Here is a 19,636-nt window from a genome sequence, read left to right on the forward strand (position 1 = left end):
GGAGTACTGTGTTAGAATGAAGGTAGGACCCTTGTGTGAGAATGAAGGTATAGGAGTACTGTGTGAGAATGAAAGTAGGACCCTTGTGTGAGAATGAAGGTATAGGAGTACTGTGTGAGAATGAAGGTAGGAACCTTATGTGAGAATGAAGGTATAGGAGTACTGTGTTAGAATGAAGGTATAGGAGTACTGTGTGAGAATGAAGGTAGGACCCTTGTGTGAGAATGAAGGTATAGGAGTACTGTGTGAGAATGAAGGTATAGGAGTACTGTGTGAGAATGAAGGTATAGGAGTACTGTGTGAGAATGAAGGTATAGGAGTACTGTGTGAGAATGAAAGTAGGAACCTTATGTGGGAATGAAGGTAGAGGAATACTGTATGAGGAAGAGTGTGAGAATGAAGGTTTAAATTCACTCAAACCTGTAAAACATAACATTCTGGATTGAAGTTTAGATTGACATTCAGATCAGGGATGTGCAATTACCATCGCCCGATGACTAAGGCTACCGATTTTAGAGATCGGCCGAGTAAAAATCAATGCTGTGTTAGCCTGTCCGGGCTAGTAAATCTAAAGTGAAAGTAAATGCATTATTTGTTGTTATGTTGACCGACTTTATGTACGAATTAACTTTATTGCAAAGTCATGTCTAACGTATAATGCATTGCGCATTGATGGTAATTGTCAGCTTAGTGACAAAGTCATGTCTAACGTATAATGCATTGCGCATTGATGGTAATTGTCAGCTTGGTGACAAAGTCATGTCTAACGTATAATGCATTGCGCATTGATGGTAATTGTCAGCTTAGTGACAAAGTCATGTCTAACGTATAATGCATTGCGCATTGATGGTAATTGTCAGCTTAGTGACAAAGTCATGTCTAACGTATAATGCATTGCGCATTGATGGTAATTGTCAGCTTAGTGATGGTAATTGTCAGCTTAGTGACGGTAATTGTCAGCTTAGTGATGGTAATTGTCAGCTTAGTGATGGTAATTGTCAGCTTAGTGATGGTAATTGTCAGCTTAGTGACAGAATGGTTGATTTGATAGGTTGTTTTACATCCTGTGGATAATTTTTCACTCATATTGAGACATCAGTAGTTGTTGGTGAAGTACCACAAATTTAGACCTACACTTATCACTTACAGCCGTAGCAGTGAGGGTTCTTCATCTTGCCAATGCCTGCCGCCACACAGACTTTGTTTTTAATTCTTATCCTAAAGACCGTGATTCTCACTTACATGCCGAGTGTTTGGTGAAGGACATTCACTACCTATGTTTATGTCTTAGGTTTGACACGGTCATGGTATGAGCGGGGCTCGAACTCACGACCTCCTGGTTACGAAGTGAACGCTCTACCACTGTGCTACCAAGACCGGTGTGACAAATTGAAGAATTAAATCAATGTTCCTTGGGTCCGTGTTTTGCTGTTTGCTCTGCTTTATATTCTTTGTAGGATAATGTTCAGTATCTTTTCATTTTTTTTCACTTGACAATTATGAAGAGAAAATGTTTGCTAGACAACAGTCATGGGGTGTTGTCCACTGTATTAGTGGACAACACCCCATGACTGTTGTACTTTGAAGATGAGAAAAATCTCATGCATTGCAAGTACTGTAAAAAAGATCAAGATATTGCAAAATCCAAAGGTCCAGAGAAAATTTATAACTTTCTTGAACTTGAAGGATGTCAACATTCCATGTGGAGAGTATGAAATACCATAAATTATAATTAAACTGAATCCACTTGGCCAGAAGCTATCAAAGAAATTGTTTGATAATAAAAGATCTGAAACTGACTATTGTTTACATATTTATATTTCAGCTTGCATATATATCAACTCCATTTTTAGGTGTTTTGTTATATTACTATCAGTAGTTTATGGGTTAGTAACAGACAATCGTGGGCTAGTAACTTTGTTACTGCCACTAGCCCCTGGGCTAGTAGTTAATTTGTTTTAATTGCACACCCCTGCAGATATACAAAACATAAAAAGTTCAGAATGGAAATTTTTATAATTGTACAAGTATTGTATTCTTTGGATAGAGCCCAAAGAAGAAACTGAAGATACCTAAAACCTCTCCAGATAAACTACAGACAAAGAAAGGAAGTGAACATGTGCCAAAGACAGAGATAGTAGCAGTACCCACTCCCTCTCATGATCTATCCTTACAAGGTACATTATTCATGACAAGTGTTCCAGTTTAAACAGTCACCGTATGCTAGCAATGCTGGGTTTTTTTTTATTATGTCATGTAATTTCTCAAAGAACATCACTGTAGAAGCAGAAATTTTCTTTGGAATAAAATGTCATGGACTTCTATCCAAAAAATGATTTTGTACGGGCTTAATTTCATTGTTTTCTATTGATAGAATAAATTTCATCCCTATCTTATTTTCTTACAGTAGTTAAATGATGTACCTGTAATTTTTAGAAATGGATGGGAGGACACCATTCGAGGATCTGTGCAGTGTTTTGGAGAAGGAGAAAATATTCCCTCTAAAGAAGGTGCTATGCAGTTTCTGGGTTAAATTCTGTCAAAGTTAAAAGTTATTTCTGTATTTGTCATGACTTACAATTTTTGAATTAATACATGAAATTACTTTCTATATGGTTTTCATCTCATGTAGAATAAATGAGTCATTAGATTCTCATAATTAAAGTAATCTTAATTCAGGTTTTAAATGAGTCATTAGATTCTCATAATTAAAGTAATCTTAATTCAGGTTTTGATGTGTGCTTTTTTTTTACCAGATGACATTAATTGCTGCAGATTATTCTACAGATTATTACAAATTTTTCTCTGCAATACTATTATTATGAAATTAGCTATTGAAATAAAAAAAAAACTGTTAGGGACATAGAATGGTAATATTGATATATTTTCAGAAGTCATTGAGATTCCCCAAAGCCAAGTTTTTCTGTCGACTGTGTGATTATCATATGGATGCGGTAGAGGACTGCAAAAAGCATTGCAGAGATAGCAGACACAAGAGGAGGAATGAGGTGAGGGTATCTGTCTAGTCTAGCTTTAGGAATGAGGTGAGGGTATATATCTAGTCTAGCTCTAGGAATGAGGTGAGGGTATATGTCTAGCCTAGCTCTAGGAATGAGGTGAGGGTATGTGTCTAGTCTAGCTATAGGAATGAGGTGAGGGTAAATGTCTAGCCTAGCTCTAGAAATGAGGTGAGGGTATGTGTCTAGTCTAGCTCTAGGAATGAGGTGAGAGTATATGTCTAGTCTAGCACTAGGAATGAGGCGAGGGCATATTTCTATCCTAGCTCTAGGAATGAGGTGAGGGTATGTGTCTAGTCTAGCTCTAGGAATGAGGTGAGGGTATATGTCTAGCCCCTTTTTAAACCCGAAGTCCCACCATCACATACTACATAACAAGTATTTTTGCAGTTGTCCATTATCTTTTTTTAATGAAATATGGAAAAATCTGGGAAAATTAAAATGGCAAAAAATATATATAGAAACATATAGGTAGAATGCAATCACAGAAATTAGAAGCGCAGAATATTATTTACTATCTTTTGTGGATCAAATTGCAAAAATTTCCAACCACAGAAAATAGCTGCTACATGATGGTCAGATTATGTGATGATGTTCTTTTAGTTTTAATGAATGTAATTTATGAGGGTTTTTTTTCAGATCAGTAAATTTGAGAGTAAGTTGAAAAACATTCCATGTCCATCCACCAGACATCTGGCAGCTCTGAATGAAATGCTGGAGAGGATATACACAGAGGAGGGATTGTCGGAGGGGGATGTGCAGTATAGGGAAGAGCTGACCAGGACACTGCAGGACAAACTGACCAAGGATGAACAACTCCAAGGTAATGTACTCAAGCTTCACAGAGGCTAGAGTGTTAAGGCTGTAATCTTTAGCTTGCCAGGACAAGCTGTCTGCATCACTAGTTGTGGATAGATGGTTAACACATACAAGTGAAAGTAATTGTACACAATCAATATTCATCCTGCAATATGGATTGTAAAATTGATATTGTACAGAATAGACTATCTAGAAGCTAGCCATTGTATATGTTTTATCCAACTCTTTAAACCTCATTTTGGATGTGAAAATCTTTTAACCTGCTGTAAACAGATGGTACTTTTTTGTGGATATGTTTCAAAATTGGATTGGTTTCATAAATACAGGAACACTTAAGTGCACATTTATTTCTTATATTTTTATACTTTTATACATTATGCTAGATTTATTTCATAAATCATATACAGAATACAAACTGAAGGTAGCTAGGGCAAATATGAATGCCAGGAGACACCAGAGTTGGGATTAGGTGTCTAAGAGTACACACCCTCTGTTGACAATAATTTGATATCGTCATTGAAGAGTTATTTTTTATCCGACCGTTGCCTAATTTATAGATCAGAAGTTTTTCTACCATATTGGAATAGCATTGATACCCATTCAATTGGGAAAATTAGCATCAAAATAAAATATATAGGGAATATTTTTTCATGTCAACAAATGGCATTTATATTAAAATTAACACTAGATGAACTGTATTTTAAAGAATAAACAATTATTCATCGATTACAATTTTACACAAGAGTGCCATTTTATTGACCTCTACTTTCTATTAAAGAAGAAATGAAGAAATTAGGTAGTGTGGAATCATTGTAATTCGTGGGGACCAATGTTTGTGGGTTAGCAAAATTTTGCTGGTTTGTGGGAATGTAATTTCGTGGGTAAACGATACGATGTCACTAGGAGAGATAACTCTACTTGGTTTAAAAAATGTTCGAGGACATGTAAATTCGTGGGTAAGACTGATCCACGAAATCCATGAACATCAATCCCCCACGAACAATGATGATTCCACAGTAACTTGTACAACATTTCATACAAAGCGAATTATGAGCCTTGAAATACAAAGAATTATCAGTTTGTTACTGGGCATTTTTTAGCCTTAAAATTGGGAAAAATCAATAGTATTTGGTATTTGGAATGGTACCATTTATTGGTACCAGTTATATAAGAAGAAAAAAATGCTGAAGTTATTGAGTTTACTTTGTTTTGACAGATGTGAAGTTGGTATTGTACGGCTCATCTCTATCAACCACTGGTATCAAGGACAGTAATGTTAACATTGACCTGGTTGTTCCCCAGAGGACCAATCAAGCCAAATCTTTAACTCATGCTTTTAAAATGATGAAAACTTTAGGTATGCATTTCTTTGTGTTGTGTGCTCATCATGTGTATGTATATTTTTCTTAGTTTAGCAAATTGTTACGCTTCTCTTTTACAACAAAATGAATTGGAAGTTAGACGATTTTATACAACTTGCATGTATTTTTTCCTCAATGTACAAGAAACAATACTACATGTAACAATTTTTGCAGAGGAGTACAAAGATGTGCAAAGTAACTTTTCCTCCAAAGTTCCCTGTGTCTTGTTTACCGACTCAGAGCGGGGCCTGACCTGCCAGCTAACCATTGGCAGTGAACTCGCCAGGGAGACCAACTTGCTTCTGCTCATGTACACCAAGTGTGACCCACGCTTCAGGAGACTTGCTGTGGTGTTCAGATACTGGGCACAGGTAAGCTCGCTTTGGCATTAAAAAAATGGGCATGGTAAATATCTATGCTTTGTAAAAACTTGAGTCGTCAGATTGAACTTCATTACAGGGTATGTTGCTGTAATTGTTTCAGATTTGTAGAGTGGATCGCCAGACAGAGGGGACGGTACCAGCTTTCTGTTTCAGCCTGATGACAGTCTATTTCATGCAGCAGTTGTCTTCCCCTGTGCTGCCTATTTTAGAGGTGATACTAAAAATGCAATTTTGAATGTTTTTGTCAATACTGCAAATATACATCCTCCGCTAGCAAGAGAAGCGGAACTACAATTAAGAATTATAAGTCCTCAACCACAAAATGAAGTCCCCACAAAATGTGCTTATTTTCATCACACCTCAAAATTCTGACCCCATGAAAGCAAATGATTTTATGTAATAGCGAGTGAAGCGACACAACGAGCTCGCTCCAATGATTACACAATTGAGTCACGTGATTTGCTCTTCATCAGCTGAAAAATGATGGGGACTACCCATAATGCTTCTGGAAAAATGTTGCCGTCACTGCGGTATACTTCATTGACAACCCTGTTGATAAAACAAATAAGTAGTTTGGAAAGTACCACAAACGATTTTAAATTCCAGACAAGCTTTCCCATACCTTTGTACGTTTTGTTGCGGATAATTTCTTGATTTGAAAGGAAAACAACCGCAGCTAATGATGACATCACAATGCACTGTTTACATCAACGCCGTTATATTTCTCGCATTAAATGAATTGCCTCAAGTTGTGTTGTAAGATGTTATGGGTCTTTGCTCATCTCAACGGTCACATCGTAAACATATTGTCAGACACTTACAAATGTACATGTGTATTCATTATGATAAATAATGGAGGCAGTTTTCATGAAATTGTAAGATTGTATTGTGTTACATTTTAGACATATGAGGAAGACACAAAGTCCCATTCTAAGAAAGCACCTGCTCCCAAGCACTTGAATGTGGAACAGGCATTGGCTCATGTATGTGTTGAGTTTCTCTCATTTCATTTGAACTTCTGATGGACAGAGTCCATACTTACTTCACCATGATTACTTATCAGACAAGGAAAAGTACTATTAAACATAGGATTGTCATATATTTTTTGCAGGCAAAATGTTGGCATTCACAGAACACAGAGAGTGTAGGGAGTTTGTGGCTGAAATTGTTGGAGTTTTACAGTCTCAGATTTGATCATTCGCTTAACATCATTAGTGTCAGGCAGCAGGAAGTTCTTCCCAGAGCAGAGAGAAAGTGGAACTCTAAACGATTAGCCATTGAAGGTAAAAAAAAACCCAACAAAATCACCATTGTTCATACCTCTTGGTATTTAATAATGAAGGTCAAGGTTGTTTGTATGATAGGGGTATAAAAACATTGTATGTATGAGATACCCATACTTTCATTATTATACGTCTGTCTGCAGACATAGCATATCAACTGAAACTTGTGTAGCTTCTTTGTGGGTCACTCTAGACCATGTTGCAATTTTGATCCATTTCAACCTGTCTTGCAGGAGTTTTGTCCTTTTATTTGAAATTTAATGTTATATGGAGGGTATTCTGTTTATAGTTCTCTGTTACAGAATTTTGTAGATTAATTCGATAAATAGGAATACAACATCATCATCTTAGAAAAAAGTAATTTGACATACAAATTCATTTCAGACAGTGTAATTTAACATGCAGTGTCATTTCAGATAGAAGTTCATCTTCATTTCAGAAAAAAGTAATTTAACATACATGGACATCTTTTCAGATCCATTTTCACCAAAAAGAAATGCTGCTCGCTCAGTTAAAAGTTTTGAACTTTTTGAATACATTTTGGACTGTGTGAGAATATCGTACCTTTACTTTGGATTACCATCTAATTTTTCCAATTTTTCTGACGAGGAACAGAATAATTTAATATCAAAAGCAAGGAAGAAAGTGACTACAAAGGACAGTGTGAATAAAAAAGTCAGGTCTGGAGTTTCAGCTGATGAGGAAGCAAATGTGAAAGAAGATGAGAAGGAAAACTCTGTCACTGAGTCTGGTGAAATGGTGAAAAGGGAACCAACAAACTCAATGTCAGAAAAAGCCACTCACTCAGTTTGTTCAGAACAAGCTGTAGAATGCAGTGTGGGTTCACATAACTCTAGTGAGAGTCAGGAAGTTTCTAAGACGGAGGGTAGACCCACTCAGACTGAGACTTTTGTGGTAGAAAATTCCATATCGTCTGAGCATTTATGTCAGTCCAGTTCTGTAGAGGAGGTGGCTAAAGGCATTGTAGACATTGTCCTTAGAAATGCCTTTTCTGTTTTGCATTCCCAATGTTCTCAATTGCAAGATGATAAAGGAAAAAGTGAAAAGGAAGGGAAGCATGGATTGGAGACAACTCATGTGAACAAATTAAATAATTCTTTGCCAAAAACAGATGAGAAATTAGATTACAATTACGAATTTACCTTGGACACTCTTTCTGATGGAAAGGTATGTTGTCTTAAAAATGACGTAAATGTTGTACATTGTGTACTTTATGAATAGCAATTTCTAAGCTCACCTTAAAAAAAAGAAGTGTTTTTATTGCTGTTATTTATGAAGACTTAGTTATATTTTCATTTGCAAAATTTAAGGAACGTTTTTAATCATTGGATTATCATTTTGAAAATCCTTTCTGTAAAAACTAATACCATTATTTTAGTGATTTGCCGTTTCATTCAATCTAATTAAAATCAGATCCTAGGATACGCTCACAATCACTATAATAGGATCTGACATAACCCCATTGGGGGTCATGTCCACATGACCTTTCGCTTGGAATATTCATGAGAACTATCAACCAGTTATATTGCGCCATACAGACAATGATGGCTATTCAGGCGGTTCCCAGCAATTCATAAACAAGTTGCAGTAATCGCTTTCCCACGAAGTTTATTGCACACTATAAAATTGTATATTCTCACATAAGGAATTTTAAACTTTCGCAATAAGGCCTAATCTATTCCGTCCATACAAACCAAAAAACATAAGAGATAAAATACACCCAAATCAAATTAATTGTGAATTGCGATTTATGTATGAATAGGGATGGGTACGATTTGAATAGTTTTCAAAATAGTTTACTTGATTAATGCAAGGAATATAATGCCAGTCGACGTAAATGGTGCATTGCGACGTCGCATCTAACTGGGATGTGTTTTCTTTCAAACCAAACAATCGCAGCTGTTTTCCTTGAATTGTAAACACCGACAATTTCAAAGCCGACACGCTGATTGGCTGATATAAAGTTCATCTGAACATGACCCCTAATCGGGTTATGTCAGATCTTCTTACGCAGAGTATACGGCGTGGATCTAAGAAGTCTTCCATTTCATTGCTGAAATAAAATTTGGTTCCAATATGGATCATATACATAAGGAGTTTACTCCGGAATCTCATACAGTCATTAATCTCAAGTTCAAGGTGGGGTCTTAAATAGAACTATAGATGGAAAATCATATAAATGTTTTCTCTGAAGAAACATTCAGTTCAATTTTACAGTGACAGAATCCTTACATAGTGTAGTTTGAAGTTTAGCACATTCTAACTCTCTGAGGGACTAAGGAAACTCAAGTTTCCAATATTTATTTCCTGTTTATCACATGGTAACATATTTAGGCATGGTCATTGTATTTGACTTTCTTTTAGATATTGTGTGACGTTTAATTTTCATCAGGGTCCAAAAGTGTTGTGTGTGGTGTGTGAGAAAGAGGGTCATCTGAAGATGAATTGTCCAGAAGATACATTGCCAGAGTTACGTCCCCTTCCTCCCATGACAAAAGAGCACTTGAAGCTAGTTACAGAGGTCATGAAACAAGTGCCAAGTAAGAGTTACAGCAGCATTGTTTAATAATGTTTTTTTTTACAAGCACACAGATGAATGTAGGATCATTGCATGTTATCTTGTTATTCTTTCTTCTTGTACAATGAATTGGAATTTACTCAATGTAGATTACAGTAGATATTGCACACAGAGCATGCATATTGAAGTTATTTGTTTAAAAGCAGAACTGTCAATTTTTCTATCAGTTACTTATCAACAATTAATAATGAAAATTAACATTGTAAGTTATATTCCCTCCATTCAGTATCAAGCTGGGACATTAGGGATGTGTAAAAGCATGCATTACAGATCCATAAAACCATGCATTACAGATCCATTAAATCTTGCATTACAGATTCATAAAACCTTGCATTACAGATCCATTAAATCTTGCATTACTGATCCATAAAACCTTGCATTACAGATCTATAAAACCATGCATTACAGATTCATAAAACCTTGCATTACAGATTCATTAAACCTTGCATTACAGATCCATAAAACCATGCATTACAGATCCATTAAATCTTGCATTACAGATTCATAAAACCTTGCATTACAGATTCATTAAACCTTGCATTACTGATCCATAAAACCATGCATTACAGATCCATTAAATCTTGCATTACAGATTCATAAAACCTTGCATTACAGATTCATTAAACCTTGCATTACAGATCTATAAAACCATGCATTACAGATCCACAAGTGTGTGTGTCACAGATGCATCTTGTTTCAAAGAAGTATTGACCACCGCTTACATACACATGTAGTGTATTGTTTTACTTTGAAATAGAGGTAACATTAAATCCATTCTACCTTTTGATCCTTTTATTTTACTTGTCAGAGGATTTTGCACCATCACGTGAAGAAATCCGAGAACGGGAAAGCATCCGGAGGGAACTAGAGCAGTTTATACAGGAACTTTATCCCAGTATGTATTATCAATCAGACGGTGAATCTTTGTAATGGAAAGGCTTTGATACCAGTATCAGGATGATTGGTGTGAAATTCATCTCGGAAAAGTATCAATATGCAAGAATGACAGAAACGTAACACAACCCTCAAGAGTAACTTCTTTCACAGAGCTACATATATTTCAAAATTTCACTTTCAGCTGCCAGACTTGAATTGTTTGGATCATCGAACAATGGCTTTGGTTTTCGCCATAGTGACCTTGACCTTTGTATGACCTTTGATGATCTACGAATACCTGAGGTAGAACATCTCTCATTGGGTCTTTAATTAAACGAAAGCACAGTAAAGAATACACTAAAACAAATTTGAAACAATGTATTTGATTTAAAAGCTAATAAGAGTATACACCAGTATTTTGAATTAAGGATTGATATTTGTTTTTCTACACTAGAGCTTGAACTATGTAGACTGCATTGAAAAAGTCACCAAAAAGTTGAAAACACATAAAGGCTTATACAATGTGTTTCCAATAACAACAGCCAAAGTTCCTATCATCAAATTCAGACACAGAAGATCTCAATTGGAAGGTGACATCAGCCTCTATAATCTACTGGTAAATCATTTGATTTTGCACAAAATAAATTTTTGCATACGAATTTGGAGAAAATGAAAAGATTTACAATTCAGAAAACAACAGGATAAATTATTTCAATGAAAATCATTTCTGCAATACTATAAAGTCCCAGTCTGTTTTTCCTTCATCTCTTTCTCTCTCTCTCACCGAAAATAAAATCATAAAAAACTTGTTCATAATGTAAATAATTTTGTTTCAGGCCTTACACAATACTAGGATGATTAGTTTGTACTCCATGATGGATAGCCGTGTTAAAGTTCTGGGCTATGCTTTTAAAGTATTTGCAAAGGTAAATCTATTTTTATTACTTTTAGTTTACCTTTTCTTGTTTTCTAAAATATACATAGAAAAAGCAAAACTTCCTTCTAATACACATGTATGTAAAATTGGTACACTCCATACCACATAAAGATGTGATACCTCCGTGTACGGAAGCAAACAAGGATTTAGATATTGATGACTTCCCCACTTAGCTGGATTCTGCTCTTCTGACCATCACTGTATCACATTTTACTTGACCATTAACTGCGTTCTGTTTTTGACCATTAGTTACATGTACATTGTATAGTATGTGGCCATTAACAATATCATACAGTATTTGACCATTAATTATATTGTACAGTACTTGACCATTAACTACATGTATATTGTACAGTACTTGATTATCAAATATGTTGTATTATGCTTTATGACTGTATTGTACTGTGCTTTGTCATGAAACATATATTTGGTGTACTTGACCGCTATCTATATTATACTGCACTTGACCATTAACTCGATTGCCTTGACAGATATGTGAGATTGGTGATGCATCACGTGGCAGTTTGTCCTCCTATGCCTACATTCTAATGCTGATCTACTACCTCCAGCAATGTAACCCGCCTGTACTTCCTGTTCTACAAGAGGTGAAAATCGCAATCCTAAAGATTGTCTAATAGCAGTACGGTAAAGGTGGTTATTTACGCTGGGGGTTAAGTACGCGTTTTTCCACTTCCAACATTACGCGTGGTGGAAACATTCGTGGTAACTGAATATATTATATCAAATATTTATAACTATACACATGTGAGATACACTAATTATGTGATCACGTAAATTTCCCCACGCGTAAATAACCACTTTTACAGTATATGACATCCAACAAAATTAAATTGCCAAGTCTAAAAATTGCAAACTGCTGTCCTGTATATCTGAATGTCTCTGGGTGGCTGTCTAACAAACAACCCCCTGTGAAATCTAAGCATGTCTAAAACAATCTCGTGCTTCCTTGTAGCTCCACTCGGAATCGGAGAAGCCGGAAAACGTCGTGGAGGGTTGGAACGCTTGGTACTTTGATGACATTGAGGCTTTAGTATGTATCTAATGGATTGTCTCATCACAATTTTATTTTCAAGGGAAGGATGGCTGGTTCTCAGTTTTCTTTGTTTTCTTGGTACGAAACAAATTGAAGTTCCCTACAAAAACAGCTATTTAACCACAAAATATTTCAAATCACAAAATTTACTGAACAAAAATAATTGATACTACAGAATATATAAGATGTCATAATTTCAACCTAGGATAACAATATTATAATGCTTCCAGATATACTGCCAGCTTCCTTGATTTTTGGCATTGTTTTTAGTATGTTGGGATCCAAATCCAGTGTCATTTGATGATAATGATGTGATAATTTTCAGGTTTTGGCCTCTATTTAAAAATCATATGATTATTGTTCAGACTGTTCTTGTAATGAATAGATCTACACAATGGAATGTAAAAAAAAAATTAGTTTAAAGAAATATTTACTGAAAACATTGATACCCAGAAGACATATTCTGAACATTAGGTTGCATGATAATGGGCAATTTGAAATTTGCAGAAATTGATATGGTGATACAGTGGGGGTGCTTTAATGGTTTTTCACCATTCTTTACACAAGATATTAAGGTGGATGGAGGGGGGTAAAATGTCATATCAGGGATTTTATAACAATGTAGCATGGAACTTTGTAGGTTGGTTATTGTCATTATCATCGGATTGTCAATAAATCAGGGGAGCATAAAGCATATTTATCGAACATTATTAGACTATGTCTTTAAATAAAACAGACAGGATGGACAGACTAAACACTATACTCCCCCAATTACAGGGGCATAAAAATACTGTTCAAAGTATTTTCAAATGTTTACTTTTAAAAAAAAGAACATATAGTGCCGTTTTTTTAAATCAATGTCTACTGGTAAAAGAACATATAGTGCAGTTGTTTAAATCAATGTCTACTGGTAAAAGAACATATAGTGCCGTTGTTTAAATCAATGTCTACTGGTAAAAGAACATATAGTGCAGTTGTTTAAATCAATGTCTACTGGTAAAAGAACATATAGTGCAGTTGTTTAAATCAATATTTACTGGTAAAAGAACATATAGTGCCGTTGTTTAAATCAATGTCTACTGGTAAAAGAACTTATAGTGCAGTTGTTTAAATCAATGTCTACTGGAAACATTGTTTTAGCCCAAACTATGGAAGCACCATGGGAAAAACAACGCCAGTGTAGGGGAGCTTTGGACCGGATTGTTCAGATTCTATACAGAGGACTTCAAAATGGATGAGTGTGTTGTATGCATCAGACAACAGGAAACGCTTACCAAGTTTGAGAAATTGTGGAATGGCAAATGTATAGCAATAGAGGGTAAGAGAATCTATAGCAGTAGAGGGTAAGAGAATCTATAGCAGTAGAAGGTAAGAGAATCTATAGCAGGAAAGGGTAAGAGAATCTATTGCAGTAGAGGGTAAGAGAATCTATAGCAGTAGAGGGTCAATAGAATCTAAAGCAGTAGAGGGTAAGAGAATCTATAGCAGTAGAAGGTAAGAGAATATATAGCAGTAGAGGGTAATAGAATCTATAGCAGTAGAAGGTAAGAAAATCTATAGCAGTAGAGGGTAATAGAATATATAGCAGTAGAGGGTAAGAGAATCTATAGCAATAGAGGGTAATAGAATCTATATCAATAGAGGGTAATAGAATATATAGCAGTAGAGGGTAATAGAATCTATAGCAGTAGAGGGTAAGAGAATCTATAGCAGTAGAGGGTAAGAGAATCTATAGCAGTAGAGGGTAAGAGAATCTATAGCAATAGAAGGTAAGAGAATCTATAGCAGGAAAGGGTAAGAGAATCTATTGCAGTAGAGGGTAAGAGAATCTATAGCAGTAGAGGGTCAATAGAATCTAAAGCAGTAGAGGGTAAGAGAATCTATAGCAGTAGAAGGTAAGAGAATATATAGCAGTAGAGGGTAATAGAATCTATAGCAGTAGAAGGTAAGAAAATCTATAGCAGTAGAGGGTAATAGAATATATAGCAGTAGAGGGTAAGAGAATCTATAGCAATAGAGGGTAATAGAATCTATATCAATAGAGGGTAATAGAATATATAGCAGTAGAGGGTAATAGAATCTATAGCAGTAGAGGGTAAGAGAATCTATAGCAGTAGAGGGTAAGAGAATCTATAGCAATAGAAGGTAAGAGAATCTATAGCAATAGAGGGTAATAGAATATATAGCAGTAGAGGGTAAGAGAATCTATAGCAGTAGAGGGTAATAGCATCTATAGCAGTAGAGGGTAAGAGAATCTATAGCAGTAGAGGGTAAATAGAATCTATAGCAGTAGAGGGTAAGAGAATATATAGCAGTAGAGGGTAAATAGAATCTATAGCAGTAGAGGGTAAGAGAATATATAGCAGTAGAGGGTAAATAGAATCTATAGCAGTAGAGGGTAAGAGAATATATAGCAGTAGAGGGTAAGAGAATCTATAGCAGTAGAGAGTAAGAAAATCTATAGCAGTAGAGGGTAAGAGTATCTATAGCAGTAGAGGGTAAGAGAATCTATAGCAGTAGAAGGTAAGAGAATCTATAGCATTAGAGGGTAATAGAATATATAGCAGTAGAGGGTAAATAGAATCTATAGCAGTAGAGGGTAAGAGAATATATAGCAGTAGAGGGTAAGAGAATCTATAGCAGTAGAGGGTAAGAAAATCTATAGCAGTAGAGGGTAAGAGTATCTATAGCAGTAGAGGGTAAGAGAATCTATAGCAGTAGAAGGTAAGAGAATCTATAGCAGTAGAGGGTAATAGAATATATAGCAGTAGAAGGTAAGAAAATCTATAGCAGTAGAGGGTAATAGAATATATAGAGTAGAGGGTAAGAGAATCTATAGCAGTAGAGGGTAAGAGAATCTATAGCAATAGAGGGTAATAGAATCTATATCAATAGAGGGTAATAGAATATATAGCAGTAGAGGGTAATAGAATATATAGCAGTAGAGGGTAAGAGAATCTATAGCAGTAGAGGGTAAGAGAATCTATAGCAATAGAGGGTAAGAGAATATATAGCAGTAGAGGGTAATAGAATATATAGCAGTAGAAGGTAAGAAAATCTATAGCAGTAGAGGGTAATAGAATATATAGCAGTAGAGGGTAAGAGAATCTATAGCAGTAGAGGGTAAGAGAATCTATAGCAATAGAGGGTAATAGAATCTATATCAATAGAGGGTAATAGAATCTATATCAATAGAAGGTAATAGAATATATAGCAGTAGAGGGTAATAGAATATATAGCAGTAGAGGGTAAGAGAATCTATAGCAGTAGAGGGTAAGAGAATCTATAGCAATAGAGGGTAAGAGAATCTATAGCAGTAGAGGGTAATATAATCTATAGCAGTAGAGGGTAAGAGAATATATAGCAGTAGAAGGTAAGAGAATCTATAGCAATAGAGGGTAATAGAATATATAGCAGTAGAGGGTAAGAGAATCTATAGCAGTAGAGGGTAATAGAATCTATAGCAGTAGAGGGTAAGAGAATCTATAGCAGTAGAGGGTAAATAGAATCTATAGCAGTAGAGGGTAAGAGAATATATAGCAGTAGAGGGTAAGAGAATCTATAGCAGTAGAGGGTAAGAAAATCTATAGCAGTAGAGGGTAAGAGTATCTATAGCAGTAGAGGGTAAGAGAATCTATAGCAGTAGAGGGTTAGAAAATCTGTTGGAATTAAGTGTAAGAATCTCTTTAACAATAGAAAGAAAGGAAATCTATAGATACAATTTTTTAAAAGTCATTTTTATTTTCATGTATAAATTATGTCAAATTTTACTTCTTTCTTTCAGATCCATTTGATTTGAGCCACAATCTTGGTGGAGGATTGTCTAGAAAAAGTAAGTGAGGCCTGATTGCTAGAACATACAGGACTTTTAGATTTAGTAGGCGGAGGACGTCCTATAATCTGTCCATCAGTCAGCACTTTCTGTGGCATGTGATAATTTAAGTTTCCTGGAGATTTTCATAAATTTTATACACAATACATATTAACTTGGATTAGGTAGAGGAAGGCTCCTTTCCACTTTCAAATTTATTAGCTAGAGTTATGGGACTTAAAATTTTATATCTGCAATCATGGTGCTACTAAAGTACTGCTAGTCCATAATTTTTTACATGTACTTCTTTTTCAACTTTTTAAGTTGTAAATTATTTCGGCTTTGGTACCTGAATTTTGATTCTCCTTTGAGGTCATGACCTAAAATGAATATTGTGTATAATATAATAGTATTTTGTACAATAGTACACTAAACACATCATTATAAATTTCACAAATTAATCACTGAAATTAATTGATATATTAAATGCATACAATGCACTTTCAAAAAAAAATTAAGTCATATTTGATTATGTACTGAATACATAATAAGATTAGGCAGCAGGCATTAATGCTATTTGAGCCCTCTTAATCTCTGCAGGTGCAGTCAACCACTCTAAAAGTAGATTTTACTTTACTTACTTAGTCCTCTTCGTGCATGTCTGCACATAAGGCTGAAATCAGCTCCCGCCACACTTGTCTGTCCCTTGCCTTCTTTTCCGCTTCTTTCCAGGTCAGTCCCATCTCTTTCAACTCTCCATCTATCATTCTTCGCCAGGTTTCTTTTGGTCTTCCCCTCTTTCTTTTCCCTTCAGGAGTCCATCTGAGAGCGACATTTGCTGCGCATGCTTTGTTCATTCTCATGGCGTGCCCTAGCCACCTCCATCTGCGTTGTTTAATTTCTAATTGGATGCTCTTTTGAGATGTCTTACTCCATAGGTCTTTATTAGAGATCTTTTTCGGCCAATAGATTTTGCAGATTCTCCTAAGGCAGGTGTTATGGAAGGATGACAGCTTCTTAAGGTCGCTCTGAACGAGTTTCCAGCACTCTGCTCCATAAAGTAATATGGACTTGACATTACTGCTATAGATCTTTACTTTAGTTTCAAGGGAAACTTTTCCAGATCTCCATAAAGGTCTTAACTGACAAAAAAAAGTAGATTTTGTTATATTAGAAATTGATTTTATAAGAGGGGAATGAAAAGCATCTCATTATAAGCAGAATTCTTTATAACCGATCTCACTATACCCATAATTTTCATACCCGTCATAGACTGGTCATATTATGGTGCAGCACAGAGCATCTGTTCAACTGCATGTCTCACCATCCGTCAGCACCTTGTGGGTCAGATAAAAAGATATATAGAGAAAGTGTAAAAGAAAACACTGTCAGAGCCATTTTGTAAACCAAAGAGTGGTTTATTTGTATGTTAAACCTTTTATTACTGCTGCATCACTGAATATATTGGACAGGCGTAGTTTGCAGCATGCGAGTTGCTCATCATTATAAAAGATGCATGAAGGGATTGAGTTGAGACCTCAACATTATCTTGTTATAAGCAGTGTTTCTTCATATTACTGTAAAAGAAGATCACTTTATATACTGTAAATTCATAAATATGCACAAGGAATTTATTATTACATAATTTCTCGAGAAGCATCACTCGCAAATTGAAATTACTCTCTGTTATTTTTATATTGCTAAAATACATGTAAAGACCCTTGATCAACAGAGCACTAGTGAATTTATGTTCTCGCGATATGATGTAATAATATTATAGTCAATAGGGTTGTACTAATCATCTTAAGATATATATTGGGTTGATAAAGCCCAAATATATGGCGAGGCAAACTTTAAATCTAGACTTTGTAATGGTTTTTCAACAAACTGCCATATTGTCTTGTATGGATTTCTTACTGTCTTTAGAAATATAGTCAGCAGTCACACAACACAATTTATTCAATGAGAGAGCAACATTCCTGTCTGAGTTTTGTGTTTTGTTGTCTGAGACTGAGTGAATATAGATGTATATGGAAAAGTTTTGTGTTTTGTTGTCTGAGACTGAGTGAATATAGATGTATATGGAAGAGTTTTGTGTTTTGTTGTCTGAGACTGAGTGAATATAGATGTATATGGAAGAGTTTTGTGTTTTGTTGTCTGAGACTAAGTGAATATAGATGTATATGGAAGAGTTTTGTGTTTTGTTGTGATTGACTCTCAATGTTATCTTCACAGTGCACCAGTACATAGTGAAGGCCTTTGTGCATGGGAGGTTGCTGTACTGCACACCTGTGAACAAAATTCCAACAGTGTTCTCAAGCCCAGCTGTAAGTATGATGTACAATGTAGAAATCAAAGACTGAGATTTTAAGCCCCGAACTATAATTTAAGCAGTCAAGGTTGAAAGAATTGCCGCTTATCAAGCAAGTTGAATAACAACAGAATAAGTGTTGATTTACATAACCACCCAAGTGTGACTGTGCATTGGTGGCCTCATATGTTAACGCTGCATATGAAATCTGTAAAACTCATTCAGATTACAAGTTCGGCTTGGTTTATCACTGTTTTTTTTACTGAGACCACTATAGTGCATAGTGTTTTGTGTATATGGATTAGCAGGCTGCATGGCCATCTTTGCCACAGTGCATCATATTTGTAAAAATAAGCTCTGCTCTTTACTTGGGGTTTTCCGCTGGTACAAAAATCTTGGCCTTTAAGATACATGTATTACTGTAAGAACAGCTACATGTGCATAATGTAAATGTAGAGATGGAATGATAGTTAATTGAAATATTGTTCTTCATTTAGGACTTTTTCTTTGACAAGACTCGATTAACAGAAGGAAGTCCACCAAATGATAGAGGTTGTAGAGTGTGTAACAAAATTGGACACATTGCAAAAGAATGTCCAATCGTTTTGAACAGAAAAGAAAGGTAGGGATAGCAAATACAGGAATTTCATACCCCCCCCCCCCTCAGTAAATCTGCATTATATGGGATAGTTGTGTTATATTCTTGTGAACTACATTTCTCTGAATAAACTGAAAAAAGTTTGGATGGGTAATTGAAGGGAAGAAAAAGAAAGAGAAAGAAGACTGATGGAAGAGAAAAATGCTGCTGGTAAACTAGAGTTGTTCAACCAGCAGAGAGAGATGCAGCTGATAAATAGCCAGCAGAGGGATTACCTCCACAATCAGAACAGCCACCAGAGGGAGTATCCTCACAATCAGAATAGCCACCAGAGGGAGCATCCCCGCAATCATAATAACCAGCAGGGAAATAATATACCTAGAGGTGATAAAATGTTATGATAACATCAGTTATTTCTCCCTTCTTCCTGGGGGAGACATATTGTTTTTTTACATTCTGTCCATCTGTCTGTCACAAAATCTTGTGAAGGGGTGGAGGGTGTAAAATAGCTTGTGAACACTTCTCTTCTTATATGGCTTATCCAATAGACTTGAAATTTGGACAATACTTCATTATCATTTAATGAT

At 35.5% G+C, this 19,636-nt stretch overlaps 1 protein-coding gene and 1 long non-coding RNA gene across 8 annotated transcripts in view; one reads left to right on the plus strand and one right to left on the minus strand.

Moving 5' to 3' along the window:
* LOC125671573 (terminal uridylyltransferase 7-like) overlaps positions 1-19,636 on the plus strand; it is a 34,197-nt gene that overhangs the window by 7,095 nt on the left and 7,466 nt on the right. For all 7 annotated transcript variants that reach the window (XR_008802248.1, XM_056162033.1, XM_048907360.2 and 4 more), the window contains 22 exons: positions 2,048-2,177; positions 2,437-2,510; positions 2,892-3,008; positions 3,657-3,840; positions 5,053-5,193; positions 5,372-5,568; positions 5,681-5,791; positions 6,483-6,563; positions 6,692-6,863; positions 7,339-8,051; positions 9,277-9,424; positions 10,271-10,357; positions 10,541-10,641; positions 10,793-10,954; positions 11,175-11,264; positions 11,767-11,880; positions 12,249-12,326; positions 13,470-13,647; positions 16,114-16,161; positions 18,376-18,467; positions 18,949-19,073; positions 19,210-19,433. Coding sequence is in view for 6 of the 7 variants with exons in the window: in XM_056162033.1 (XP_056018008.1) it covers positions 2,048-2,177; positions 2,437-2,510; positions 2,892-3,008; positions 3,657-3,840; positions 5,053-5,193; positions 5,372-5,568; positions 5,681-5,791; positions 6,483-6,563; positions 6,692-6,863; positions 7,339-8,051; positions 9,277-9,424; positions 10,271-10,357; positions 10,541-10,641; positions 10,793-10,954; positions 11,175-11,264; positions 11,767-11,880; positions 12,249-12,326; positions 13,470-13,647; positions 16,114-16,161; positions 18,376-18,467; positions 18,949-19,073; positions 19,210-19,433 (3,367 nt within the window). In the remaining variant the exon portion in view is untranslated. The remainder of the gene's footprint in view (positions 1-2,047; positions 2,178-2,436; positions 2,511-2,891; positions 3,009-3,656; positions 3,841-5,052; positions 5,194-5,371; positions 5,569-5,680; positions 5,792-6,482; positions 6,564-6,691; positions 6,864-7,338; positions 8,052-9,276; positions 9,425-10,270; positions 10,358-10,540; positions 10,642-10,792; positions 10,955-11,174; positions 11,265-11,766; positions 11,881-12,248; positions 12,327-13,469; positions 13,648-16,113; positions 16,162-18,375; positions 18,468-18,948; positions 19,074-19,209; positions 19,434-19,636) is intronic.
* LOC125671582 (uncharacterized) lies at positions 11,833-17,505 on the minus strand. The gene is made up of 4 exons (XR_007368688.2): positions 17,404-17,505; positions 16,782-17,282; positions 16,490-16,520; positions 11,833-12,429 (listed from the first exon to the last, which is right to left on the minus strand). It is a non-coding gene; the product is annotated as an uncharacterized LOC125671582 (long non-coding RNA).

Source organism: Ostrea edulis, chromosome 4 (assembly GCF_947568905.1).
Source record: "Ostrea edulis chromosome 4, xbOstEdul1.1, whole genome shotgun sequence".
Classification (NCBI taxonomy): domain Eukaryota; kingdom Metazoa; phylum Mollusca; class Bivalvia; order Ostreida; family Ostreidae; genus Ostrea; species Ostrea edulis.